Below are 24739 nucleotides of genomic sequence, written 5' to 3' on the forward strand. Positions count from 1 at the left end.
TCCTCAATCCCACTCATTTTTCCCGGAAGGCTGCTTTACGGACCGTCAGCTCGTTGGCCAGATATGGCTGGTGAATCAAGCTTTATGGGAAGTATAAGCCCGTGAACTCCTGGACCAGTAGGGGACCACGCTTGAAGATCTTTTTTTCATCTGATAAAAGTTTTTTCAATCCGTGCACTCTGAAGCTAGAGAGAGAACAACTTTAATTTCTACCAGAAAAGACGTTTCTCCCGCCCCCGGCACGCAGGCATGGGATTCGGGGAGTTGTACGTCCGTGGTTAGAGATTGGCTGGCAGTCCTTGAGTGGCCGCGGGCTCTTCCGCCAGATGTATGGTGTTGCGCTCGAGCTCAGGGTCCGGGCTTCTTAGCCGGGTCTCCCAGGCTTCTCTACTATCAATATTTTTGCCCGCGCCGGGAAATTTTGGGCACTCCCAAATTATGTGGTCGAGGGTCCCTCTTGCTCCACAGTGTGTGCATCACTGATGCGACCTCAGCTCTGGGTACACGTGGTAAGCCCATACCGGGTTCATAAATGTATTGGTTTGTAGCCGCTCCCACGCGACAGCTTCTCTCATTCTGAAGCTACTTATATCTTCTTATGTGGAGGCATGCGACAACGTGTGTTTTGAGGAAAGGAAAGGACGCAGTAGCTCTCAGACCTCGACATCTCGTTGGACACCTGAACCGCGCCTTTAGTTTGTAATTTTTATTATTTTTATTTTCTGTTTTTGTTTGTTGTTCTTTTTATTCTGCATTTTTGCATTAGTTTTGTTTTCGTTTTTATTTTCTTCTAATTCTGTTTTTTATTTCGTTACGTGGATTTTGCTTATCGACTTTTACATTTTTTTATTTACCATGCAATATATGATTGACAGTGCGAACAACTTCTGTCCGCAAACTTCCGTCCACGCCGCTCATGAGCCAAGAAAGGCTTACACTTAAAACCTTCCTTTAAATGTATGGAAATTCTTTTCGCTGAGTGAATGTTCCAAAGCGACTCAAACTGTTAGGGTCGCCGTAGTGCAGGGCTCCAGAAAGTTCGACTATATGAGATTTTTTAACGTGCACTGAAATCGGACAGAACAAGAGACCCCTCAAAACTGAAACCAAGCCAACTTCTTCACGTTACTGTTTTTATTTTTCCACCCACTGGCTCATAATTTATTAAAGGTCACTCGTCACTCACTGCTTCGGCCTCTTGGCTTTGAAGCACGAGAGTTAAGGACAGGGTGTCGAGCTGCAATTTTTTGGGGTTCAGTTCGTGCTATGGTTAACGGCTTTCAGGTTGAGTTCCGGGCTCGGCCCTGAATCGAAATTCCGTCCCAGTTTGAACAGCTTCGGACCGGATAGTACGGGTTGAAATGGCTTCGTGACTAAAAAAATTTGAACGTCGATAAATTTAAACATCCGCGTTATGCTGTTTACGCTCCTCTGTGACATTGGCATAAAAATTCAAGAAAGGCAAAATTTGCATGCGAATTTCTAGATTTTTGCTTTAATTAACTGTCCGCGGCGAAAATATTGATCTGCGGCAAGAGCGTACATTTGCATGAACAAAAACTTGTATATCGGCTGTGCATGTATACGCGAGGATACATCTGATGAGGTACATAAAGCGAAAATGTGGTGAATTTTGCATCTACGAAACCATCCAGCTTCAGCAGTTTCTGACACTCCATCGCATGAGTAATACGTCGCCCCCGAAGCTCGTGCCAGTCCAGAATTTGTCTTACGCAGAGCTCTTATGCGGGGCCCGTGAAGACAGTCGCGCGCGCCCTCTACATTACCGTACACTATTGAGAAAGAGAGCTCTCATGTATCTGCAGCTGTATGCAGACGTACACATTTCCCTGTTCCATACCCACCTTGCTAGTCACCCCCCCCCCGGCCTTTCGGCCCTCTACCACACTGTATGAAAATGCAGGGGACCCCCCGTCAGCCACCCCCTCCCCCCAAACAACTAGAGCCTCATGGGAACATCGGCTCTCCCCAACATGTCACAGCTTACCAAACATACTTTATTGAAATCATCGGTTCGGCATCGCCTTTGTATATCGTTATATATGTGCAGCCCCTATAGCTCAGTGTCTTCAAAAATGTGGCGAATCGTTTATTTTTCTTTTCGCATGTACAATGTAAGATCAAGACTTCGGCATTTGCTGATGCTGATAAAGAACAGGCTTAATTAGAGATACCCGGGAGAGGCCTTTGCCCTGGAGTGGGCGTAGTCACGCTGATGATGTAGGTGGTGACGGATGCCTTTGCACTCCTTTGTACTGGCAAGACGATATGAGAAAAAAGCAGGCTTGAATGGGTTGGGATAACTTGCTTTCTGCCCGGACAAAAATTTGCGACATCTTCGTTGCGAAGTTGGGCTGCGACACTGTTACAAGTGCTGTAATGAGCGAGGAAGAAGGTACTTGCGCTGTATAGATTTTTTTTTACTTCTCTGGGGCTTTACTAAGGGGAGCTTGCGCGTCGACAGAATTTGTTGATTCCTTGATAGTGTCTGGTGAGTCTGTTGTGCATCTTTCTCCACCAACGTTTTTCACGGTTTTTAATTTCTAGAACCGCAAACAACGCCTTCCTGGCAACTGTGCTTCTCCTTTCTGGGCAAGGTTGTGAGAAAATTTTGCGCTGATGCATTTGGCTTCCTCACTCTTTGCTTTCCCTTAGAGAAACTGGACATCCTCTTCGGAAGGCAGGTGACAAATGTTCTGATCGGTCACAAATTTCTCTACCAATACGTCAGAAGCCTTACTTAGCATTTCTTGACACCATTGTGTTAAACCATGTCTAGCCGATGTGATTAAACCTACCGCAAAAACATTTTTTGCACTCCCAAACCTGGTCGTAATGCATTAGGACTTGTCTTCGCATATAGGGGGCGTGCTTGTGTGCGTGTGAACTCTCCAAGAAAGATGCATACTCCGGTGGGCTCAAATGCCAACACTCATGGGCAAATTTTATCTTCACCAACCTTCCCCTCCCCCGGCCCCACCGACCTGAACTCCGATGCAGTCGTGGCAGATTGATATGAATACCCCACTTATGCAGTCGCCCGAAACCTTCTAAAAAATAACGTCAACAAGCATAAGCCTCTCGTCTCATACACCGAGTACCTTGGGCCGAATTACGGATTGCTCTCAATCGGAAAGTTTCAAAAAGGCTCTCATAGCTCCCCTTTTATTTGTCGGCCGTGACTGGTGGCCATATTGACTTTTTGCGTCACTGGCTGAAGCCGTTAACGTATCATAAGTGTTGACGCTGATGACCTAAATATGCAAGCTCATTGCGACGATGTTTTGAGAGCGAAAAAAGCGGTCTCAAACCGTTTGAGAGTGCGAATGGCGGCTGTTTACATAGTCGTATACGCGGGTGGCCGCGCGAGCAACGGCGTAGGAGGGTGCATGAAGACGATTTTGACGTGCGGGACGAGTTGTTTCGATGCTTCGACTTAGGATGGAGACTACACGGGGGCTGTGCGACAACTCGACGTTGAACTGGGGAGGGGGGCGTGCGGGTGACTGCGCTGTCAGTGGAGCGGCAGGTGCTAGCGGTGAGTTTCAAGGCGCCGTCAGAAATGAAGCAAACGTTGGCGCAACCCAACGGAATGCGAGCAAGTGATTTCGGCGTGTGGCGGTGACATTGTGAATGTTGGCTCGCAGAAGGGGTGTGCTTGCTTTCCGCGGAAACCTGAAGAAAAGCCGGCGGCGAAGTAGGGTTTCCTTTGCCTAAACGTTCGCCGCGACAGCAGCGCCAGCGTCGTTACGCGTGTCAACGCCACACCCATCGCCATCAAGCAGCCGCGGGGCAGTGCTGCGAACAAGCCGCACGGGGTTTTACGCTGGAAACATGATAGTGAGTAGACCTCGGCCACTGTTTTTGGCCGCATGAGCACAGCTACAAGTGCGGGCCTCAGCTTCGAGAGTAAGTTCATCCTGCGCGTGTTTTTTCTCAGATCTGTGGCGCGAAAATGCGCATTCTGGCCGTGGACACGCGCTGGCCCGGGTCCTTCTACGACGCGTTCGGCTGGCGAAACTCCGAGGCGAACGAAGGCCTGCTGGATGACGATGAGTTTTTTTTGGCAAGCAGTAAAACAGCCGTGTCAACCGTCGGGTGGCCTCAGTCACATATATTGAGCTTCAGCACTATGCATTTGCCTCAATCTGCTGAAGCTACAACGATGTGCCTGGCTAGTTACACCGATGCAGAAACGTCAAAGTACGATACAGTGTATTGCCACCCTTTTGTTCTTTATAATTTCAGCAGAAACAGAGGGCACGTATAACGATGTTGAAATACAGCTTTTGTCCGTAAAGTTTCGAGACTGATTTATTTTCTTCTCTAGAATTGATCCCCTAAAACAAATGTTGGTGCGTATGTGTAGCAACATCTTTTCGCGCTAACCTTAGTTACTTATGGTAATTGCTGTGGCACCCGCTAGGTGGCAGTGCAAGAAGAAAATATGTTGTCACCAGTCATCTGCACAGTCTATTCTGAGTGAATGCGGAGAGATAAACGTCCACCTCGAACAGCGTGCAAACATAAAATTCTCTTGCGAAGCTTGGCAAGACATCCACACAGGCGCATGAGCTCGTTCGTGACGCTTAGGGCAACGAGAAATTATCGCGGGCGAGAGTTTTCAAGTGGCACAAGTGGATTCTGGCAGAAAGTCGGTGAAAGACGACACGAGGCAGGGGCACCCTTTAACCTCACGCAATGAAAACAACGTGGCTCGGATCAGGGAAATCGTACAGCAACGCCGCACCATTACAGTCCGCCTGCTATCAGAAGGTCTCGACATTAGTAAGACAACATGCCACTAAATAATTTTGCATGAGAACTTTGGGAAACGAAAGCTGAATTCCAGACTTGTGCCGCACACCCTCACACACGACCAGAAGGACACAGGGTATCACTGAGCGCTGATTTTCTCTCCGAGGCACAGAAGGATGCTGCACTGGTCGCAATTGCTGAGGACGAAGCATGTTTTCAACACGATCCTCAAAGAGACAGAGCGCCGAATGGCGGTCTTCAAACTCTCCGGCATTGAGGACGGTGCGGCTGCAGAAGACTAAAGCAAAGACGATGCTGATATCTTTTTTTGATGCCAGAGGTGTCATGCACCAGACGTTTGTCCCACAAGGACAGACGTTGAATCAGGAGATTTATATCCACGTGCTCTAACACATGCGTGATGCATGTGATGCATCTGGACAATGGAGCCTTCTCCACGATAACGCAAGACCGCACACTGATCTCAGTCTGACAAAATTTCTCGCCAAGCGCAGCATTACTGTACTTCCCTATCTGCCATACTCGCCTTACCTCTCCCCATGCGATTTTTTTCCTGTTTCCTCTTGTGAAGAGAGCCCTAAAAGGTTGCTTGATAGGGTGCGTGAAAGCCATTCGAGGCTCCACAACAAAGGATCTAACAGCCCTGCCAAATGAAGCGTTTTCCAAATGTTTCCGATACCTCAAGAAGCGCCTAAAGTGTTTTATAGACTGCAAGGGGGACTATTACGAAGGGGAGCTGCACAAATGATTTCAATGTTAAACGCAATTTTTCAATGAACTCTGTCTCGGAACTTTCCACACAAAAGTTGTACATAGTGTTTACTGTCTAAGAAACCAAGAAAAAATGCACCTGTTGGTTCTTGTGTTCTGTAGAGAATCTTAGCGCATTATTTGTACCAGTATAATGGTAACAGCCTGACCTTACAGCAATGCTCAATTGTACATCGCAATCCTGCGTTTCCTGTGCGCTCCCTAATGTCATGTTGAGCAAAGTCTGGCTGTGGACTATTTGGCATGAGTCCTCCATTTTATAGTATAGCGTCCTGTAAGGCTGTTGAGATCACCGAGAAAGGGCATGCTTAACTGTGTCATTTTTTATGCAGGAGACAATGTCTACCCACTGGACCCGTGGCTGCGTGCGCCAGTTGCGTGGCATCACAGACCCGACTCAGCAGAAGGCCTGTGCAACGCGTCACATGCTTTCACGTAATTTGTGGTTGAGTGCTGCATCGGTGTGCCGAGCAGCTGCTCCCGACGCTTTCAAAAGCACCGGACTCGCCACTGACAGTGGGAACGGACAGTGGGCATCATAACCGCGTGTGCCGCACTTCACAACATCTGTTTGTAAAATTCGTAAGTTGGGCAAGTTGGTTGAGATGCATGGCTAGTGAAGCGCCCACGTCATTAGAGGGTGCAGGCGACACTGCCACTGACCCAGATAGCAACGGGCCACCTCTACATGCTGGCTACCGAGTAGAGATAGGATCCATGCTCGCGTGCCTCCAGAGCAAAGCGCTACTGTATCTTCGGCCTCTTTAGGGCGACCCGTCTCCAAATGGAGGCATACCTAAGGATTGTGCGTCGTTAGTTCCGGTGGTAACTCTAGCATCAATCGACGACTCATCATGCGGGCGTAGAGATTCATATCACAGCCACTGTCTCTATTGCCCCTGCCATTGCCTCATGTCGGTGCACAATACGCATCTGCAATTGTGTGAGCAACTGTGTGATGTGGTTGGTGCCTTGGCCACAGCCAGCTGTGTGGTCTGAATGGATTGCCAAGTACAATCCTTTTATGACTGCGTTTCTGCTATGTGCGGCCGAAAGCCTGCAGTGATAAGTGCTCTCACCAGCTGCCACTTAATTCACACTTTCTTTGCCTGCGTACCTCCCAGTTCCTCAGCATCGTGCAGCACAGTCTCCTTCTGAAGCCAGAACAGGTGTTGGAAGAGCTCGCTCGATGTTTGAAAAGCATCAGTGTGCACTCTCTTGTTCCAGTGCTTACGTCGACCCACCTGCCCGTTCCCCGCTACACCTTCAAGCTTGGTGCAGGGCCTGCGGTGATTACCAGTGTGATGGATATGTATAAACCAAAATTGTAGAGCGGGAATAATTCACTAAATTTTTGTGCTGATTCTTGGAATCACAAACGATGACCAAAGCTTTAGTGCAACATACATTGAGAGAGCGCAGCTGTTTTTTTTAACGACAGTATTTTGCATGAATGTTTTTATTGCAAAAGAGGCAGTGCACATAAAGCACAGTTTATCTTGAGGTACGATCACCATATGGCATGTTAAAGTGCAATTGAGAAAAGAAATTGAGTTCAATGTGCCTGCCTTGTGTCACACAGAGGCCACGTGTGCAATGAGTACTTCATGGTACAGTGTATATAATGCATTTTCAGGACTAGAAAACATTGCGGCGTTTATAAAATGCGTAAATACCAAAGATAAGCTTTTTGCTTGATGGTACAAGTCTAGATGTTTTGGTCTGCGCCAAAATCTGTAACTACAGCAAGAAAAATGCTGTAAAACAATGCGTAATAGATATTGTAAGGCGCAGTGGCCATAACGATTGATGAATGACTAGAAAATCCTCACTGATATACAAAGCTATGTAAACTTTAGGGATTCATCATCGAGGAGATGAGTGAGGGGCTAGAGGATATTTCACAATGACAATACATGCGTCAACTTTACTGGGAATGCTCTACAGCTCGAAGAATACACAGGCAGATGCATTATGCGAAAGTTTGAGCTCTAAATGGTTGCGCCATAATTGATGCCTAGCTTGGTGTGCGATAGTACAAGGCTATTAAGCCTTGTCCATGACGGCACAAGACTATGACACTGCCAAATGGCCCGACAAGCTCCCTATGGTATCGCATAATGTGTGCAATAAGTACATCTTTTACTGTTTTGAAGCTACTTTCCTTCTTGGTATTTAAATTCCAGTCATTTTCAACTTTACTTTACAAATAACTAGAAAACTGGTCTTTTGTACAAACTGGTTGTTCCCTTTTCTACTGGAGGGGCCTGCATACAGCGTGCGTCAGATAAGATGGACCAAGATTTTGAAAAATTCCTAGGTGTTCTTCCGAGCTGAAAGGAAGTGAATATTGTTGGAAGCTGTGTAAAGTATTTAAAGCCCTTCAAACACTGCCCTCACCAAATCAAGCGACAACTACGTCACTCCGCCTGCTCTGCAAAACACAAAAACATATTACACATTAACTTTTCTACCTACCTCACTGCCCTGTATCATACACAAATATGAACATTGCCTCTAGACACTCATTGACGGCGAATTCGAGCGCGGTGTGCCAGCAAACGTGTAAAAACTTGTTCAACTTTGTGCCCTGTTGCAATTAGCTTCTATACAAGCCATATAGGCAACCTACTTCTTGCCTGGTTGACCCCGGATCTATTAGAAGAGCAGCAAATGACGTTAATTGAATAAGCTCATTCGCGCCTCGGTGACAATAGCAAAGTTATCAAATCAAGTGCTTCCTTGTTCTCTAAACAAACTGAATAGAGCTTAAACATCGCAATTCCTGTATCAGAGGCAAAAAAAACGACCGCAACAACACCACCAAGGGAACATCAAGTGCTTAACCAGATGTGGGCGCATCACTAGGTTGCGAGGCAGAAGAGTGATATTTGCCACAGAGGTAGGCCGTGTCAGCTCTCATTTCTCGCACCGAGATTGCAAGCTATCAGCGTCTGCACCTGTCCGCTCCCGTCTGTCGGCAGTTGCTTCTGTGCAATGATCCATGGTCGTCCGGTATATTCTAAAGAAAAACAAACCGATCCAGTCGTCACTCAGTCATCGATAGAATGCGCCGACCGAGAACAGACTAAAATTTTCTTCGTCAAATTTCGAGCCGAGCGCTCCTTGTGTGTTGATTCCGGCAGGTCCCTAGCATTCACTGCCTTCCAAAAGATTTTTCCGCGCACTTAAGACATCCGCTACGTACATTGACTTTAAGCGAGAAGTAAAAAAAAAAAACAGGAACTAGCCGTGGAATCAGCTGTTTACTTGCAGGCCGCCATGTTCACTATATCTCCCTGCTGGCCCTAATGGCAAAAGCAATTACCCTACAGCATAATTAATTGCAAATCTGAGAGCGCTTCTAATTGTCCTTCGTGTTGTCGAGTTTTCAATGGAGTTTATTAGCAGCATAACAGATTACTTTTTCTTCATTGCATTTGTTCTTTTTAAGCCGACATGTCCACGCTTTACCGTAGGCAGCGCACCTTCGCGGCAACAAAAGAGGTTGAACAGAAAATTTATTTGCAAAACTAAGGACACTTCTTATTTTGTTTGGTGTTTCTGAGTTTGAAATAGAGTTTCTTAGCCAATTAAAACATTAAACATTTTATTCACTGCGTCTTTACTGCAGAACGTTAGCCTACGGTCCCTTGTCGTGCAAATAATCAGTTCCCGGGAGAAGCTGTGGCATTAGCAACCGCAATTTTGCTGCTAATTGGGTATATTCTGTTGTCGGCGTCTCGCGGTGTCGTCATTTTGACGTCACGCCCTCAAACTTGAGAGTATTTTTCAGAGCGATCCTTAATGCGGCCCCTAAACTCTGACAGCGCGTAAGATATATAAGGCGCCCGACAGAGAATTCAAGATCCACATGTGTGAGAACAGCTTGACGAAGCCACCCGGTAGCTATTCGTATCTAGGTTTTTTTTTTGTAACACAGAGCATTACAGCGCATTTGTATGGAAAACTGAAAATAATTTATTCGCCGTAACATTTAATTGTATCCACTTTCTGGGCATAATAATCGCATGACAGTGAGAGCCTGCATTTCCACATTTCCTTTTGTGTAAAATATACTTTATTTTTTCTCCGAAGTATCTCTACCGGGGGAACAAGCCCGCTTTTCTTTGCTTATTTGCGTCACGTTCTGAAAAGGATGTTCAGATTCTAAAAATAATTTGACGAATATATACATTCCTTACTTTGTATTAACAGTAGTAATACCTGTGGCTTAACGTGCCGAGGCGGCACAGGGGCTATCATGGACGCAATAGTGAAGGACTCCAGATTAACGCAAACATGCAGGGGTTTTTCAGCGCACGGTGACATCGCACAGCTCACGCGCGTTCTTTTAAAATCTGGTCGCAATCGAAATGCCGTACCCGTGGCCGGCACCTAACCTGCGACCGCGGGATGTGAAGCCAAGCGCCACAGCGACTGAGACCCATCGTGAGGGTTGAGAGAGAGAGAGAATGAAAAGGAAACGCAGGGAAGTTAACCGGATGTGAGTCTCCGGTTTGCTACCCTACACTGGGGATGGGGGATAGGGGTTAGAAAGATAACAGAGAGGAAAACGCAAAAAAAGAACGTGCACACATGGAGACACACACACACAAGGCGTTCCAGTTAGTCTTTCACACCGGCCGGTAGATTGCAAGAAGCGCAAAAGCGCTTGCACGGCCTTCTTCTGCGACGGTAGGTCCTTTCGATGTTGTAGAATTCTTTTTTCGGATAGCGGTTGGTCGTCCAGTTGGTCAAGTTCGTGGCTAAGGCATGCCCTCTGTGGACTGTACTGCGGGCAGGAGCACAATATATGGCCAATTGATTCTTCATGGCCGCAGTGGTCACAGGTTGGGGTGTCGGCCATCCCAATGCTGAAGCCATAGGCTTTAGTAAAGGCAACACCCAACCAAAGTCGATATAAAAGCGTGGCGTCTCTACGGCGAAGCTGTGATGGCGCTCGAAGACAATGTTGGATCAAGTGAGTACAGTGGCGTATTTCTTAAATGTGGCTCATTCCATTGCGACTCGGTGCACTGCCGAGCAAGTAGGCGGAGCTTCCGTGCCGCGTCAGTTCTAGAAAGAGGAATTGGGACGTGGGACGTGGGGTTGTATTAATTACCTACTGTCTAAGCCCGTGCTGCCTTAGGCGGTGCGGGCAGGGCAACAATATTTTTCCTTCTTTTTCTTTGTCCACACTAATATATGTCTGAGACAACGAATGCTTCCAAAAGTAATGGTTTTATAATACGGTTGGGTCGTTCCGCATATATTTTATGTAGTATTTATGGTACATGACACAATGAAAGCGGAGCTATTGTTACCGGATGCTTTATTACATTTAGGAGTGCTAAGAGCTTCTTGATTAAAACTATGCGCGAATATGTAAAAGGGGTAGTATATTAAACTAATGATTTCACATCAATCTGAAATGCAATTCTATAGAATAGCAGAAAGCAACTCACAGAGTAACAATAACTATAACAATTGTCTCATATATCGCCGGACACCTGAACCGCACCGTAAGGGAGGGGATAAAGGAGGGGCGAAAGAAGAAAGGAAGAAAGAGGTGCTGTAGTGGAGGGCTCCGGAATAATTTCAATCACCTGAGGATCTTTAGCGTGTACTGACATCGCACAGCACACGGACGCCTAAGCGTTTTGCCTCCATAAAAACGTAGCCGCCGTGGTCGGGTTAGAACCCGGGAACTCACGATCAGTAGCCGAGCGCCGTAACTACTCAGCCACCGCGGCGGGTACTCACAGAAGCGCCAGAAAGTTTTTTTGTAGACATCAGCCATCCTTCAATTTTGTTGTCGCACAGATAGGGTATCATTTTCACAGACAGTTTTCTACGCTCTGTTGTGTGAAAAACTTTAGCTGAAAGAAAATGTATGCTGGGTTGCCAAAAAAGTGGCCCTAAACGTAACGGTTCCTCAGAACTGTTGCACTTGGGGTTCAGTTTCGAGATGACGAAAAAGATATGCTCTCGGTTCGGTTCCGGACAGAAATGCGGGTTCGGTGCCAGTTTTGGTTTTCAGGTTCAGTTTCTGTTCGGCACCCTGGTTTAGAATGATTAACGGACACAACAGCGGAAGAGCAAAACGCAGAGGCAAAAAAAATTGGAGCGGACACTTAAGCTTCGTCTTAGGGGTATGGCGCGATAGCGTAGTGGGTTAATTGTCATATTTGCAGAAGGACATTGTCTACTTTGCATTCGTAGATCCCCGGGAGTCCTTATGCTCGTCCTTGCTCAGCGGTGCAGCGTAAAGTGATTCTGCACTGTGTTCCGATGGAAGGTGCTCCCGGCTGTGGGCCTTATGCAACAGAGTATGCTTTTACCGTGCTGCCAATCATTAATTAAACTGCCACCTGGCAATGTGGGCAGCGTGCCCATAGTCCGGTGAGTAGGTTGTGAAGGCGCCGGAAGGTCGCGTCACTAAAGTGACCCACCTGCCTCCCAGGCTGCCCTCTGGGGACCACCTACAAGATCCATGCTCGTGATTTGTCGCTCACAATGCCGACACCGGATTTTCTGGTGAACGGGGTCTCTAATGCTATCGTGGTCAGTAATGCCGGCGCTTTAAATGTACCTTGGTTGACGACGAGCTACCGTCATTGTCAAAACTAACCAGGCAGGTGCGAACGGTCCGGGAGGGGGGGGTGCGGTCCTGAGGAGGCATGGCGTTCGCCAGCTCTTGCTGCCCAGCGCTTGCCCCGAGACTGCTACTTATGATGTTACTTTGCGCCCTTACGCTCGCTGCGTGGATGATAAACTCCACACAGCATTCACGCAGCGCGTGCGAGGACTCAAAGCAACGTCATCAGCGGTAACAAAGGCAGCACGTGCCGGCGAACGCCGTGCCAACTCACGACCACGCTCACGCTCCAGGGCAGTTCGCACCTGCGCGGTCATACTTTTGGCAAGGGCTGTGCAATTTTGCGTGGACTACGGTTGCATCGCGCAGGCAATTACGACGAACATCGACGGCTATCGACGTTGTCGTTTAGTTGAAAGCAACGAAAGCTGTCATGACACCGATTCCTTACGTGACAAATGTAGTCTCCCAGAAAATGCCGCGAGCGGACGGCCATCGACTAGGTGACTGGCTTACCGATGCGCAGTGTCTGGGCCGAAAGCTGTCTTTTCTTCGGACTGTAAGGAGTGATTAAGCAAGCAATGAAATTATGCCTCCTGGCTTTTGCAACTCGCTGTCATACGAAAAGGCCAGCAGCAGACCTGCGAAGCTTTGTTTTTGCAACGATGCTCCGGGTACGACATCCGAAAGTGCTTGCTACGCAGCACCAGATGCACGCAGCGGGCCTCATTAGGAGGATTCTGTGTGACGGGATCGCTTGCGACCTCAGTATGTGGCGGCTTTGTCGTGAAAATCGGCAATATTCATAGCAAAAATATCCCACGTTCATCTCAATGCGCCTTCATCTGAATGACCAGTTCCCGGCGCCGGCGCAGCATGGCGTCAATTTCTTGAAAACTGCTAATAGGAAGGACGTGTAGCGCCATCAGTCTGCCCGTACCGCAGTTCTAGATTCGAAGAAGCGCTGGCGCACGACTTCCGTGTCAACGCATCTGACGTCCAGCCCCGGACTAGCGGCGCAGGGCAAGCCAGTCTTCGGGACGGCCACGTGGTGACCTTCCAGTCGTCGGACTGACGAACGCAGAGCTCGGTGAGCGAATTTCTTTTTTGTTTGCAGCTCTCATGTATTAGGGTACTGTAGGCGCAAGCTCTACCTTGTATTCTAGCTATCTTGTGTACTAGATTTGCAGATGTTGCATTGTTTTGTAGATCACTTTGTATGCGTTCTTGCGAACGATTTGAATTACTTCTGTATTGTCTCTTTGATAAAGTTTTTCTTTGCCAACGTCTGTCTCCCACGCATTCTCTGACTTGTGACTGGCGAAAGCTGGGCACAAATGACCAACCCCCTTTGTCAGTTAGGAACTTTCTCCTGTCTGAGCTTGTCACGTCGAATCGAGGCCATCCCGTTAGGCACCAGAACCGCTGCCCCACACGCTCTAATAGTGTCTGGGACCACACGCAACAAGTGCGCATCTGTGACAGGGGCGAAATACTCGAACACTGTAAGAGGCTTTGTTTTACGAAAGGGAGTGCTCTAGACGACAGTTTACTTCCTTCTTACCCCTTTCTGTTTAAAGTATACCTTCCACCACACGAGAAAATTAGCAAAGAACAGTTTGTAACACTGAGACAGGTGCTGACCCATTCTGATCACCTATGGAGTAGAAACATGGAGGGTAACAAAAGAGTCGTTTTAAACGTAGGACAACGCAGCAAAGCAAAATAAACTGACAAATGTAACGTAAAGAGACAGGAGCAGGAAAGAGGGCTTTAACGCAGGTTAATGACATCCAAATCCAAATCAAGAAGCAATGGGCTTGCGTAGGGGATATAATCCGAAGGCCAGATAAGTGATAGTCGTTAAGGAACTGAATAATTGATGAATAATTGAACACCTGATTTCCGCTCGATGGAAGGGTTCAGCATAAGTTAAGGAGAACACAGCGAGCTAGGGAGAGAAAAATGATAGGTGGACCGATAAGAGACCGGAAGCTGGTGGAGTGGTTGAGGGAACAAACTTGGGTTAATGACATCCTAGTCGATATCAAGAGGAAGAAATGGGCTTGGGCAGGGCATGTTATGCGAAGGCAAGATAACCACCGGGCCTTTAGGGTAAAGGACCGGATTCCATGAATATGAAAGCTTAGCATGGAGCCGTAGAAAGCTCGGTGGGATGGCGAGATTAAGAAGTTTAGGGGGTACAGTAGGAGTAGCTGGCAAAGAACAAGATTAATTGGAGAGACATAGAAGAGGCCTTTGTTCTGCAGTGGGTGTAGTCAGGCTGAGGATGGTGACTGGATTCTAAGCGTAGTCAAAGCGTAGCTGTGGTCACAGAATGTTAGGTGCGCCGATTAGATTAAGGACTTTGCGGGTGTAACATTACGGCACCTGACACAGGATAGAATTAATTGGAGATATATCAGAGAACTTTGTCCTACAGCGGGCGTAGTCACGCTAATGATCATAACCTATCGAGAACTCAGACTCCTAACCAAAATCCACCCAACTGTGTACAGTAATATATTACCACTATATGGCGGCTACCCCTCGGTATACTGTAATGCATGATCATGTACAAACGATGGCTGTCCCGATTCATTATAACCCTACCCTTGAGCAGCGGGAGTCCACGCTGATGAGCACGAACATTTAGAACCAACTCCGACTTATCAACATGGCGGCGCAGACAGAACAAATTGTTGGGGCCTTTGACTTCGGGTCGCGCCCATGGGGAGACAAACTATTTACTTTCCCCCGAAAGTTTTTCACTCAATCACTCACTCGATCACTCACTCTACTCACTCACTCACTCGGACACCACTGTCTGAGTCTGCTGGTGAACCGGACATGCAACGGAGGAAACGGCGTCGTTCCGCGCGTCGAACTTGTTAAACCAGTTCTCGTAGCCACCTCAGCATAGCGCAGTTCTGTTGGCCGCCGCAGTGGCTTAGTGTTTAGACCGTTTGGGTTCTAATGCAGAGTGCCTGGATTCGAATCCGGCGGCGGCTGCCAGGTTTAGATGGAGGAGGAACGCAATCAGCTTTTTTAGGGAGACAGATTCGTCGCATGACAAACCATAAGACGGTCAAATAAATTTGGTATTTTCTCCGAGTGGAAGGTGAGAAGAAGAGAGGGGAATTCGTAGCACAGGTACACAGCAGTACTAGTCTTAGGAGATGCGGTTGTGTTTGGGAGAGACGTGCTGCCAAACTTTACCTCTAGAGGGAAACTTTTCTTCATTTTTTGGAGGCCACGGAGATGATGATGGGGGTACAATGACTAAGCGAATCCCCCAAGGGAAAGTAGTTTCGTACTAAGGAAGTATAAAAAATCTATCGTCCACAAAAGAAAAAAAAATAAATCGTCCGACCGAAACCCGCCGCGCTGGCTCAGTGTTTAGGGCGCTCGGCTACTGATCCGGAGTTCCCGGGTTCGAACCCGACCGCGGTGGCTGCGTTTTTATGGAGGCAAAAGGCTAACATGGCCATGTACTGTGCGATGTCAGTGCACGTTAAAGATCCCCAGGTGGTCGAAATTTTTCCGGAGCCCTCCACTACGGCCCCTCTTTCTTCCTTACTTCTTTCACTTCATCCATTATCCCTTCCCTTATGGCACGGTTCAGGTGTCCGACGATACATGAGACAGATACTGCGCCATCTGCTTTCCCGAAAAATCAATTATTATTATTATTATTATCGTCCACCCAAACAGAGCCGCACGGCTAGAGAGTAAATATGTATAGCTTCCACAGAAACATCGGCATTAAAAGAAAATTGGTTGTGGTGGTCGGGCCTGGAACCCGAGACCACCGTCTCACCAGGACAGCCGCTCTACCATCGTAGCAAACCACGACGGCTAGCATACGGTATTAAGAGAGTGAATTGATCAATAACTCAAGTGGAAAATCGTCTTTTTCGAGTGGTTAGGGGAATCCAACAGTGTATAGTTGATTTGCACTAATAAAGCACTCAGCATCCACACAAGCGCAGCCATAGCGCTACGAAGAAAAGCTATATAGCTTCCACAGAAACTTCTTAGTTTAAGAAACATTCATCCTCTACTGGCGTTCAAACACAGGACCACCGATTCACCTGCACAGTCGCTCTATAAACTGAGCCTATCCTGATGGGTAGCATATAGTAGCGCAAGAGCAGGAGTGGGAGCGGAGTTGGTGGAGTGTTTAGGGGAATACCCCATGGTGGAGTATATTTCTTCCTTGACCGACTGTACAGGTGTGGCGGTGGTCCCGGGTTCAAACCCCAGACCGGGAGAAATTCTTTTTTACCGCGTAGTTTCTGTAGAAGCCGTATAGGATTTCTTTCTAGCCGTTGGCTGCGCTTGGGTGGACGATAACGAGTAATTACTCTCTTTTGACAATCTAGGTTTGTTTGTTTCAGCTGCATTGCTTGAGTAGTCGCTGGTACAGAAATAAAGGTCTACTAGAGGTACGAAACCGCGAACTTTAGTAGACCAAAAAGGTAATCGTTTATTTGCGCGTGGCGACTATTTTGCGAAGTATCTGAATTAATTTGATACCGGCAACTGATGGCTACTAGATCTTGCCGACTATCTTCAGCAGCATTGAAGACGGCGGTGATTCCGGTGTCAGATGATATCGCCCATGGTTTCCTGCATAGTGTTTCGCAGAAAAGAAGGAAAAATTAGGTGGGGTTCGAATGTAGGACAAATTTTATGGTCAATTGTTTTTCGCTCGTGGTGCCTTAGTTCAACCATCAGTAAAATTTATTCGTGAATGATGGAACACTTTTGCAAGGTGCTCAGCGAATAGAAATAACCTTCCAGATGTATCACAAAAGGAACACTAGTAGCAGATCATTTATACATCAAACTTTCAATATAGATAGGCCATACACTAAGGGCAACCGGCTCACCCAGTAGAGCGCTATCCTTAATAGAGAGCGCTTTTGCAGCCCGCGGAAGCGGTTTAGAAGAGAGTGAACGTTTTCTAATACTTTTCAGAAGTTTAAATAGGGTTGGCTTGGAGCACACTGTCCACGTTAGGCACTGCGTTTGAAGGCGTAGCGAAAACATTAACATATCAACAAAAAATAGTAACAATAGAAGATGAGAACTGGTTGCGAAAGGCAGGACAGAAAACTCTATGAGCTCTTACACAAATCTGCGCATTACAGTCCAAAATATAGGAAAACAAAGAGTGCAAAGTTTCCAGAACCAGACTATGACTTGCGATCAAATATAAGTCATAAGTGTGACAGAAATACATTACGACATCTGAATGGTGAGCACTCCCGTCTCGTCAACGGGGTAAGTGATCAGGACAGGAGCTGTACTGGTTAAGGATTTATCCTGTGTAGCATATCACAGGTACAGAGCTATTGACTATTTCGACACTTATATTGCCGCACGTAATGGCTTTAGCCACCTCCTCTAATAAAATCCACCCACTCATACATACGCTTCTATTTTGTACCAAACAAAAGAGCATTGTGTTTAGGCAAAGTGATGAGGGCGCCACTGGACGCGAGGGTGTGGCTGAGAGCTTCGGACACACTCTCTGTGATATCGTTTGGTATGTTTTTTTTTTCTGGGAAAGCTCATCGCTGCGAAATGGCGCTCGCGATCATTTATTTGTTTTGTGGTGAATGTAGGGGTGGAAATATTGGCGTGGAGAACCTTTAAAGAGTAGAAGTTGCGTAAAATTAGTCAATAATTAGTAAAATTAGTGTCCGGAGGGGTTACAGTAGAGCTGTTCTGACAATGTCGCCTACGAATTTCTCTTACTGGTCGGCACTGTGCTTGCAAGCTCGGAGAAACTTCAAAATGGCAAGCCCACTAACGACTGTTTAGAGTATTTTTTTTCTATGCACTTTTGTAGGATTGAAGTTGATTTCACTTTAACAGCTCCGGCATCTATCGTTCAAATCTGAGATTAACTCCTAAAAAGATGACATCGTCGACCCACCAATCGCTGTAGTTCAGTCTAAAAGCGAGTAGCGTGATTGTTAAATAGAACGTGGGTCATCAAGCTAAGAGTATTGAGTAGATACTTGGACACTTAGTCTAAATTGTAGAGCAGGTAGAGGAGGTGAATAGAGGCTGCTGTGAAACCTGTGGATACAAACTTTTAAACACAAATTTCAGGGCCTCTTTACACCAATAAATAATAATAATATTATTTGGTTTTGGGGTAAAGGAAATGACGCAGTATCTGTCTCATATATCGGCGGACACCTGAACCGCGCCCGTAAAGGAAGGGATAAAGTAGAGGGTGAAAGAAGAAAGAAGTGCTGTAGTGGAGGGCTCTGGATTTATTTCGACCACCTGGGGAATGTGAAGTGACATCGCCTAGCACACACCAATGAAATAAATTATAAAGTACAAAACGGTACTCAAAATTTTACAGTAGGCAAGCCTAAGAATACATCGGTTAGCGATATTCTTTGTACAAAATCAAAGACACCTTCAAAGAAATCGCTGAAACCGAAACAAACCACACGTGGTGTTTTTTTTTTTTACATCCTAGGATGCCTACGTCGCTTGCGGGCACAGTCTAGATTCCTATATCTTCAGTAAACTCATTCGATTGATGGGAAGTGCGTCCTCGATTATGAAGGCAGTAAAATTTTCGGAGCGTTCATCGTTCGTGCACTATTGCTTTTAATGGCCGACCGTGATTGATGCTATAGTGCATTCGTGGTAAATATTTCTGCTTTCCAGATAATCTTGCTTAGGCTTTCTTGCCTTGACTAAGCAGTGGACACAAAGTCTTAAGAGTTGCCGCTGGAACTGGAAGTTTAAAGGTACAAAATAGATGTTGACAAGATAAGGAAGAGCTCCGTCCATTTCATGTGAGATGACGACTAAGAAAGATTGTGATGCTCGCAAATAAAGTACATTTATCGCAAGCCGTTTTTCACCTGGGCTAAACTTTTACCGGCAAACATAAGGCGTAATCTCAAGCGTAATCTCAAGCATGCGCCTTCATACTTCAAAAAATACTTGCTTACATCACGCTAATCCGCCCGAAAGTTGAGTACGCTTCTGTCACATGGGATGATCAACAAGCATACGTCATAAACAATATTGAGTCACCGCAAAACCGCGTTGTTCGCTTTATATTTTCAGATTATTCACGCTTCACCTGTGTCACAGCATTAAAACAGCGTACCGAGTTGGAACCACTATCATGTCGACTGCATTTCGCTCCCCTAACCTTACTTCACAAATTGTACCATCATCACAATTTCCAGGATAACTTCTTTTTTCCACCATCGACAGTGTTTCCTCGCCGTGATCACGAAAGAAAATAAAATGCATAACGTGCCGTTCTTCGCTTTACGCGAAATCCTTCATGCCTCGCACCATAATAGACTGGAACAACCTGCCATAACAGATAGCTACTGAGGTTGACTCACAATCCTGTCAAGCACTCGTTAAAGCAAACCATGGAATAACACATTTTGTATTTTTGTTGTATTATGTGCATTACACTATTAGTGAGCATTTTATTTTGCGTTATTTGTTGTTTTATTTCTGTACTTTACAAGCTTTATTTCATACTTCGCCATTACATGCATTTTTCGCTCTGTTTCTGTATGCCTGTAATACCCTCCCCCTTGCGCAAGGACCCTTAGGGATATTGCAAATAAATAAATAATTGAATAATAAGTAAACAGGCGAAAAACTGTTATTACAACTCCGAATTTAATAAAGAACCTAATAATTATAAAAAGCAAGGAAAACTAAAATGTTTTTAAGCATACCTTCATGTAATCCTCTTACTTCAACATTCAAGTATAATGGAAAAACTGAGAAGAACGCTGCCTGCGTTGTCAATGCATTCAGCGAGTTTTCTGCTGTACTTCGGATTACTTAGCTGGTACATCTCATTTCAACTTGCATCGCTTTTCTTGTTTTTGTTTTTTTACTGGTCCCTGTACCTACCAAGGAAATGTCGTTAATCCTCGCAGACCTCAAGCCTACGAATTCGGGTATAGATAATATTAATCCTCAGGTTCTTGCTACTGCCTTTTCTTGCGTTGTGAGTCATGTGATCAATAACATCTTCAAAACCAGGATTTTCACACCTTTGGAATCTTGTTAATGATGATTCCGGCTTTCGAGGATTGTGACAAACATCTGATTGATAACTAGCGACGAATTTCAAATTATTCCTCACTAAATAAAATAAAATTACTGAGCATTTATTTCTGAACCGTCTAAAAAATTATTTCTCAAAATTCGATTTGTTAAATTCCTCCCACACAGGATTACCTCTTAAATCACGTAGTTATTTGGCTTTTATTTCAATAACTGACCATAAAAAATCTCTACTGATGTGGATGATGTTGGTTCTGTTTTACTTGATTTCACGAAAGCGTTTGACAGTACTTAATTACAGTAGCCTCTTTATCAAATTACAATATTTGGCATACATTGTCCACCACTAGCATTTTTAAAATATTACATATCCAATCGAGAACAGAGCTTTCATATAGCTGGTGCCTGTTTTTAAATTAAAATTATTCATCAACAATTTCCTCAGGGTTCTAAAAAAGGCTAATTACTTCTCACTATTTACATAAATCGTCTTACACCTTATCTCAGCCCATCCAGTTTTTTTATATGTTGCAGATACCACATTTATTTGCGCGAGAAATCAATTGCTGACCTAACCTACAATAAGTACATCTTGCTCATAAATGTAGTCAAATGGTTTTCAGACACAACTTAGCGGTTAATCATTCAAAACCATGTTCATGGTGTTTAGGTTAGTCAAAAAATCTTAACTTTGGTTTCTTTTCCTGAACCTAGATTCGTAATATATTTCCCCAGTGACCATGATTATTTTCTATATATTCAAATCGACGCTCACCTGATGTTTTATTCGCACATTGCTCATTAAAAAAACGCATTCGGCACAAGAGCCCATATCAAAGCACGGCCATTTTTTCCACCATCGTGCATTACTATCTCTTCGCCCCAGCACATTGTAAACTGACATAGAATTTTTGCTTTCGGTAATACTTATCACTGGCACATATCTTCGATCGAGCATATATAAAAATTAGCCATCCATATCATAGTAAACACCTCTTTTGAATATAACATTAGTTTTTTCGTTCAAACATGTTTTCAATTATTAATTCATTTCTTCACCACCGCGCCGCTCTGCTTTTTCAATTTCTCAATGTGAACTACGTTACAAATTAACCGATCATAATCTACTACAGAATGAAAATACCATTACGTTATCAAGAAAAAAGAATTTTCTGCTACCAAAGGATCATTGTTTGATTTGGGTCAGGGGTTATGCCCCAAAGCTAAAAGGGCTATTAGGGACGTCGAAATAGAGAGCTGCGGATAATTTCTCCCAGCTGGGTTTCTTCAACGTGCATTAACATCGTCCAGTGCACGGTCCTCTAGCATTTCGCCTCCACCGAAATCCGACCACCGCGGCCGGGATCGAACCTGGGTCTTTCGGCGCAGCAGCCGAGCACCACAACCACAGAGTCGCCCCGGTGGCCATAGAGGTTCATAGTAACTACGGCCAAAATTTTCCTTTGTTGCCAATAAATTTTGGAAACATTGCCGCTGCCATTGAAATCATAATCGTCTTTTCCAAAATTCAAAAGATGGTTTAGAGGATTTATTTTTAATATGCAAATTTTATTCGACTTCTACTTTTTTGCCTTCTCTCGTTTCGTTCATTCCTTAGGAATTACTTATCCCAATATTCCTTGCGGAGTTAGTGAACGGGATATTTCTTACCTTTTTATATATGCTACTCGTTCGTGGCAACCGTACAGTCTAAGAACTAGGGTACCTTATTCCATATATCAATATGTGTGGGTGCTTTTATGTGGATTCAATTATTGCGACTATATTTTATTTCGTCTTAGGAATTAGAGAAATTGATATATGTTTCACATAAAGAGTCAGCCGATATGCGCTTCTTTCTTGAGAGCTATCCGAGCGAAGTGTCCCATGCAACAAAAACGAGTCTTGAGCTCTTCGGCAAGACTTTTGATGAAATGACTTCTGTTTTCAGGAAATTGGAGCAAGAAAAGTGCAGACTCAGGAAAATAAATAGCTTCTTATCTACAGAGTGCGCGCTTTTGATGAGAAAGAGTGTAAGAAAGAGCAACAAGTTACTCAATAGCGTGAAATGCAGGGCTGGTACAGTCTAACCGTACAGTCTAAGAACTAGGGTACCTTATTCCATATATCAATATGTGTGGGTGCTTTTATGTGGATTCAATTATTGCGACTATATTTTATTTCGTCTTAAGAATTAGAGAAATTGATATATGTTTCACATAAAGAGTCAGCCGATATGCGCTTCTTTCTTGAGAGCTATCCGAGCGAAGTGTCCCATGCAACAAAAACGAGTCTTGAGCTCTTCGGCAAGACTTTTGATGAAATGACTTCTGGCTTCAGGAAATTGGAGCAAGAAAAGTGCAGACTCAGGAAAATAAATAGCTTCTTATCTACAGAGTGCGCGCTTTTGATGAGAAAGAGTGTAAGAAAGAGCAACAAGTTACTCAATAGCGTGAAATGCAGGGCTGGTTGGTTCATATTGCTAGGATGGTGGAACCAACGAAACTGACGCAGGACAAGAATAAGGAGGCAAACACACAACACTGCTGGAGTTACGACTTATTTATTCGGATGAATTAAGCCGCATTCATACGTCATTCCTGCGGAAGAACAAACACCGAACAAGGAGAATGAAAACTTTACAAAGGTAAAAAAAAACACCTTTTCGGTGATTACGATTGAAGGATCACTTAGCATATCTGCGTATTTATCCTGATTAACAACATTTCAAGGGGCTTGCGCTCACGTTTTGATTTCTCCCGACAGATAATCTGGGCAGGCGAAACCGAGGTGAACAGTGGGAGTCCTCGACATGCAAGGCTACATTGCATCCCGTGCCCGAGGACAGAGTTGTTCGGTGCTGCCTTTAAGCTTTCGTTTATGCACGCTCCAGTTTGCCCAATATATATTTTGCCGCAGGACAAGGAAATGGAGTAATCCACCCCCACTGCGCACGTGATGAAATTCGTCTGGTGCTTAGTGATGCAAGCGCCAGTCTGCGGCTGGCCACCAGAGATTTGGGTGGCCAACACAGAGAGCTTTCGCGAGGCAGAAAACACTAAAGTGACGCCAAGATTTGGACCCATCTACGCTTTCGAGCCGTTTCGGTTTTTGTAGCGGTTTGTGAATCCTTGGGGAAATTGAAAAGAAATGAAAAAGCGTTGCGAAGAGCCCGGATGCCCAGTGGAAGAGAATAGGAGGAATATCGAATTGGTCCCATACATTCACATACGTCACATGGGCTGAAAAAAGTGGCTCTGAAATTTGCGTTGCGAAGAGCCCGCATGCCCAGTTGAAGAGGATAGGAGGAAGATGGATGTGGTCCCCTACTTTTAGAAGACTTCACATGGGCTGAAAAAAGTGTCTCAAAAATTTGCGTTTTAGGAAAGCCCGCATGCCCAGTGGAAGAGGATAGGAGGAACAGCGATGTGGTCCCCTGCTTTCACAAGATGTCACATGGGCTGAAAAACGCGGCTCAAAAATTTGCGTTTTAGGGAAGCCCACATGTCCAGTGGAAGAGCATAGGAGGAAGATCGATGTGGTCCCCTACTTTCACAAGCCGCGATAGGCTGAAAATATGGCTCAAAAATTTGCGTTGGGAAAAGCCCGCATGCCCAGTGGAAGAGGACTCGAGGAAGGTCGGTGTGCTGCCCTACTTTCGCCAGACGACACATGGGCTGAAAAAAGTGGCTCAAACTTTGCGCTTTAGGAAAGCCCACATGCCCAGTGGAAGAGGATAGGAGGGAGATCGATGTGGTCTCCAACTTTCACAATACGTCGCATTGGCTGAAAAAAGGGGCTCAAAAATTTGCGTTCGGAAAAGCCCGCATGCCCAGTGGAAGAGGATAGGAGGAAGATTGATGAGGTCACCTACTTTGACAAAACGTCACAGGGGCTGAAAAAAGTGGCTCGAAAATTTGCGCTGGGAAAATCCCGCATGCCGAGTGGAAGAGGATAGGAACAAGATCGATGTGGCCCCTACTTTCACAATACGTCACATGAGCTGAATAAAGGGGCTCGAAAATTTGCGTTGGGAAAAGCCCGCATGCCCAGTGGAAGAGGATAGGAGGAATATTGATGTGGTCCCCTACTTTCACAGTACGTCACATGAGCTGAAAAAAAGGTGCTCGAAAATTTTTGTTGGGAAAACCCGCATGCCCAGTGGAAGAGCATAGGATGAAGATCGATGTGGTCTCCTACTTTCACAACACGTCACGTGGGCGAAAATAAGTGGCTCAAAAATTTGCGTTGGGAAAAGCCCGCATGCCATGTGGAAGAGGATAGGAGGAAGTTCAATGTGGCCCCTTGTTTCACAAGACGTAAATGGGTTGAAAAAAGTGGCTCGAAAATTTGCGTTAGGAAAAGCCCGCATGCCCAGTGGAAGAGGATAGGAGTAAGATTGATGTGGTCTCCCACTTTCACAACCCGTCACATGGGCGGAAATAAGTGGCTCAAAAATTTGCGTTGGAAAAAGCCCGCATG

General features: G+C 45.5%; 1 protein-coding gene across 3 annotated transcripts in view; it reads right to left on the reverse strand.

Moving 5' to 3' along the window:
- Positions 1 to 16688: 16688 nt before the first annotated feature.
- LOC144123075 (uncharacterized) overlaps positions 16689 to 24739 on the reverse strand; it is a 408139-nt gene continuing 400088 nt past the window's right edge. For all 3 annotated transcript variants that reach the window (XM_077655978.1, XM_077655979.1, XM_077655976.1), the window contains one exon: positions 16689 to 16804. In XM_077655978.1, the coding sequence (XP_077512104.1) occupies positions 16781 to 16804 (24 nt within the window). In that variant the 3' untranslated portion in view covers positions 16689 to 16780. The remainder of the gene's footprint in view (positions 16805 to 24739) is intronic.

This window comes from Amblyomma americanum, chromosome 3 (genome assembly GCF_052857255.1).
Source record: "Amblyomma americanum isolate KBUSLIRL-KWMA chromosome 3, ASM5285725v1, whole genome shotgun sequence".
NCBI lineage: Eukaryota > Metazoa > Arthropoda > Arachnida > Ixodida > Ixodidae > Amblyomma > Amblyomma americanum.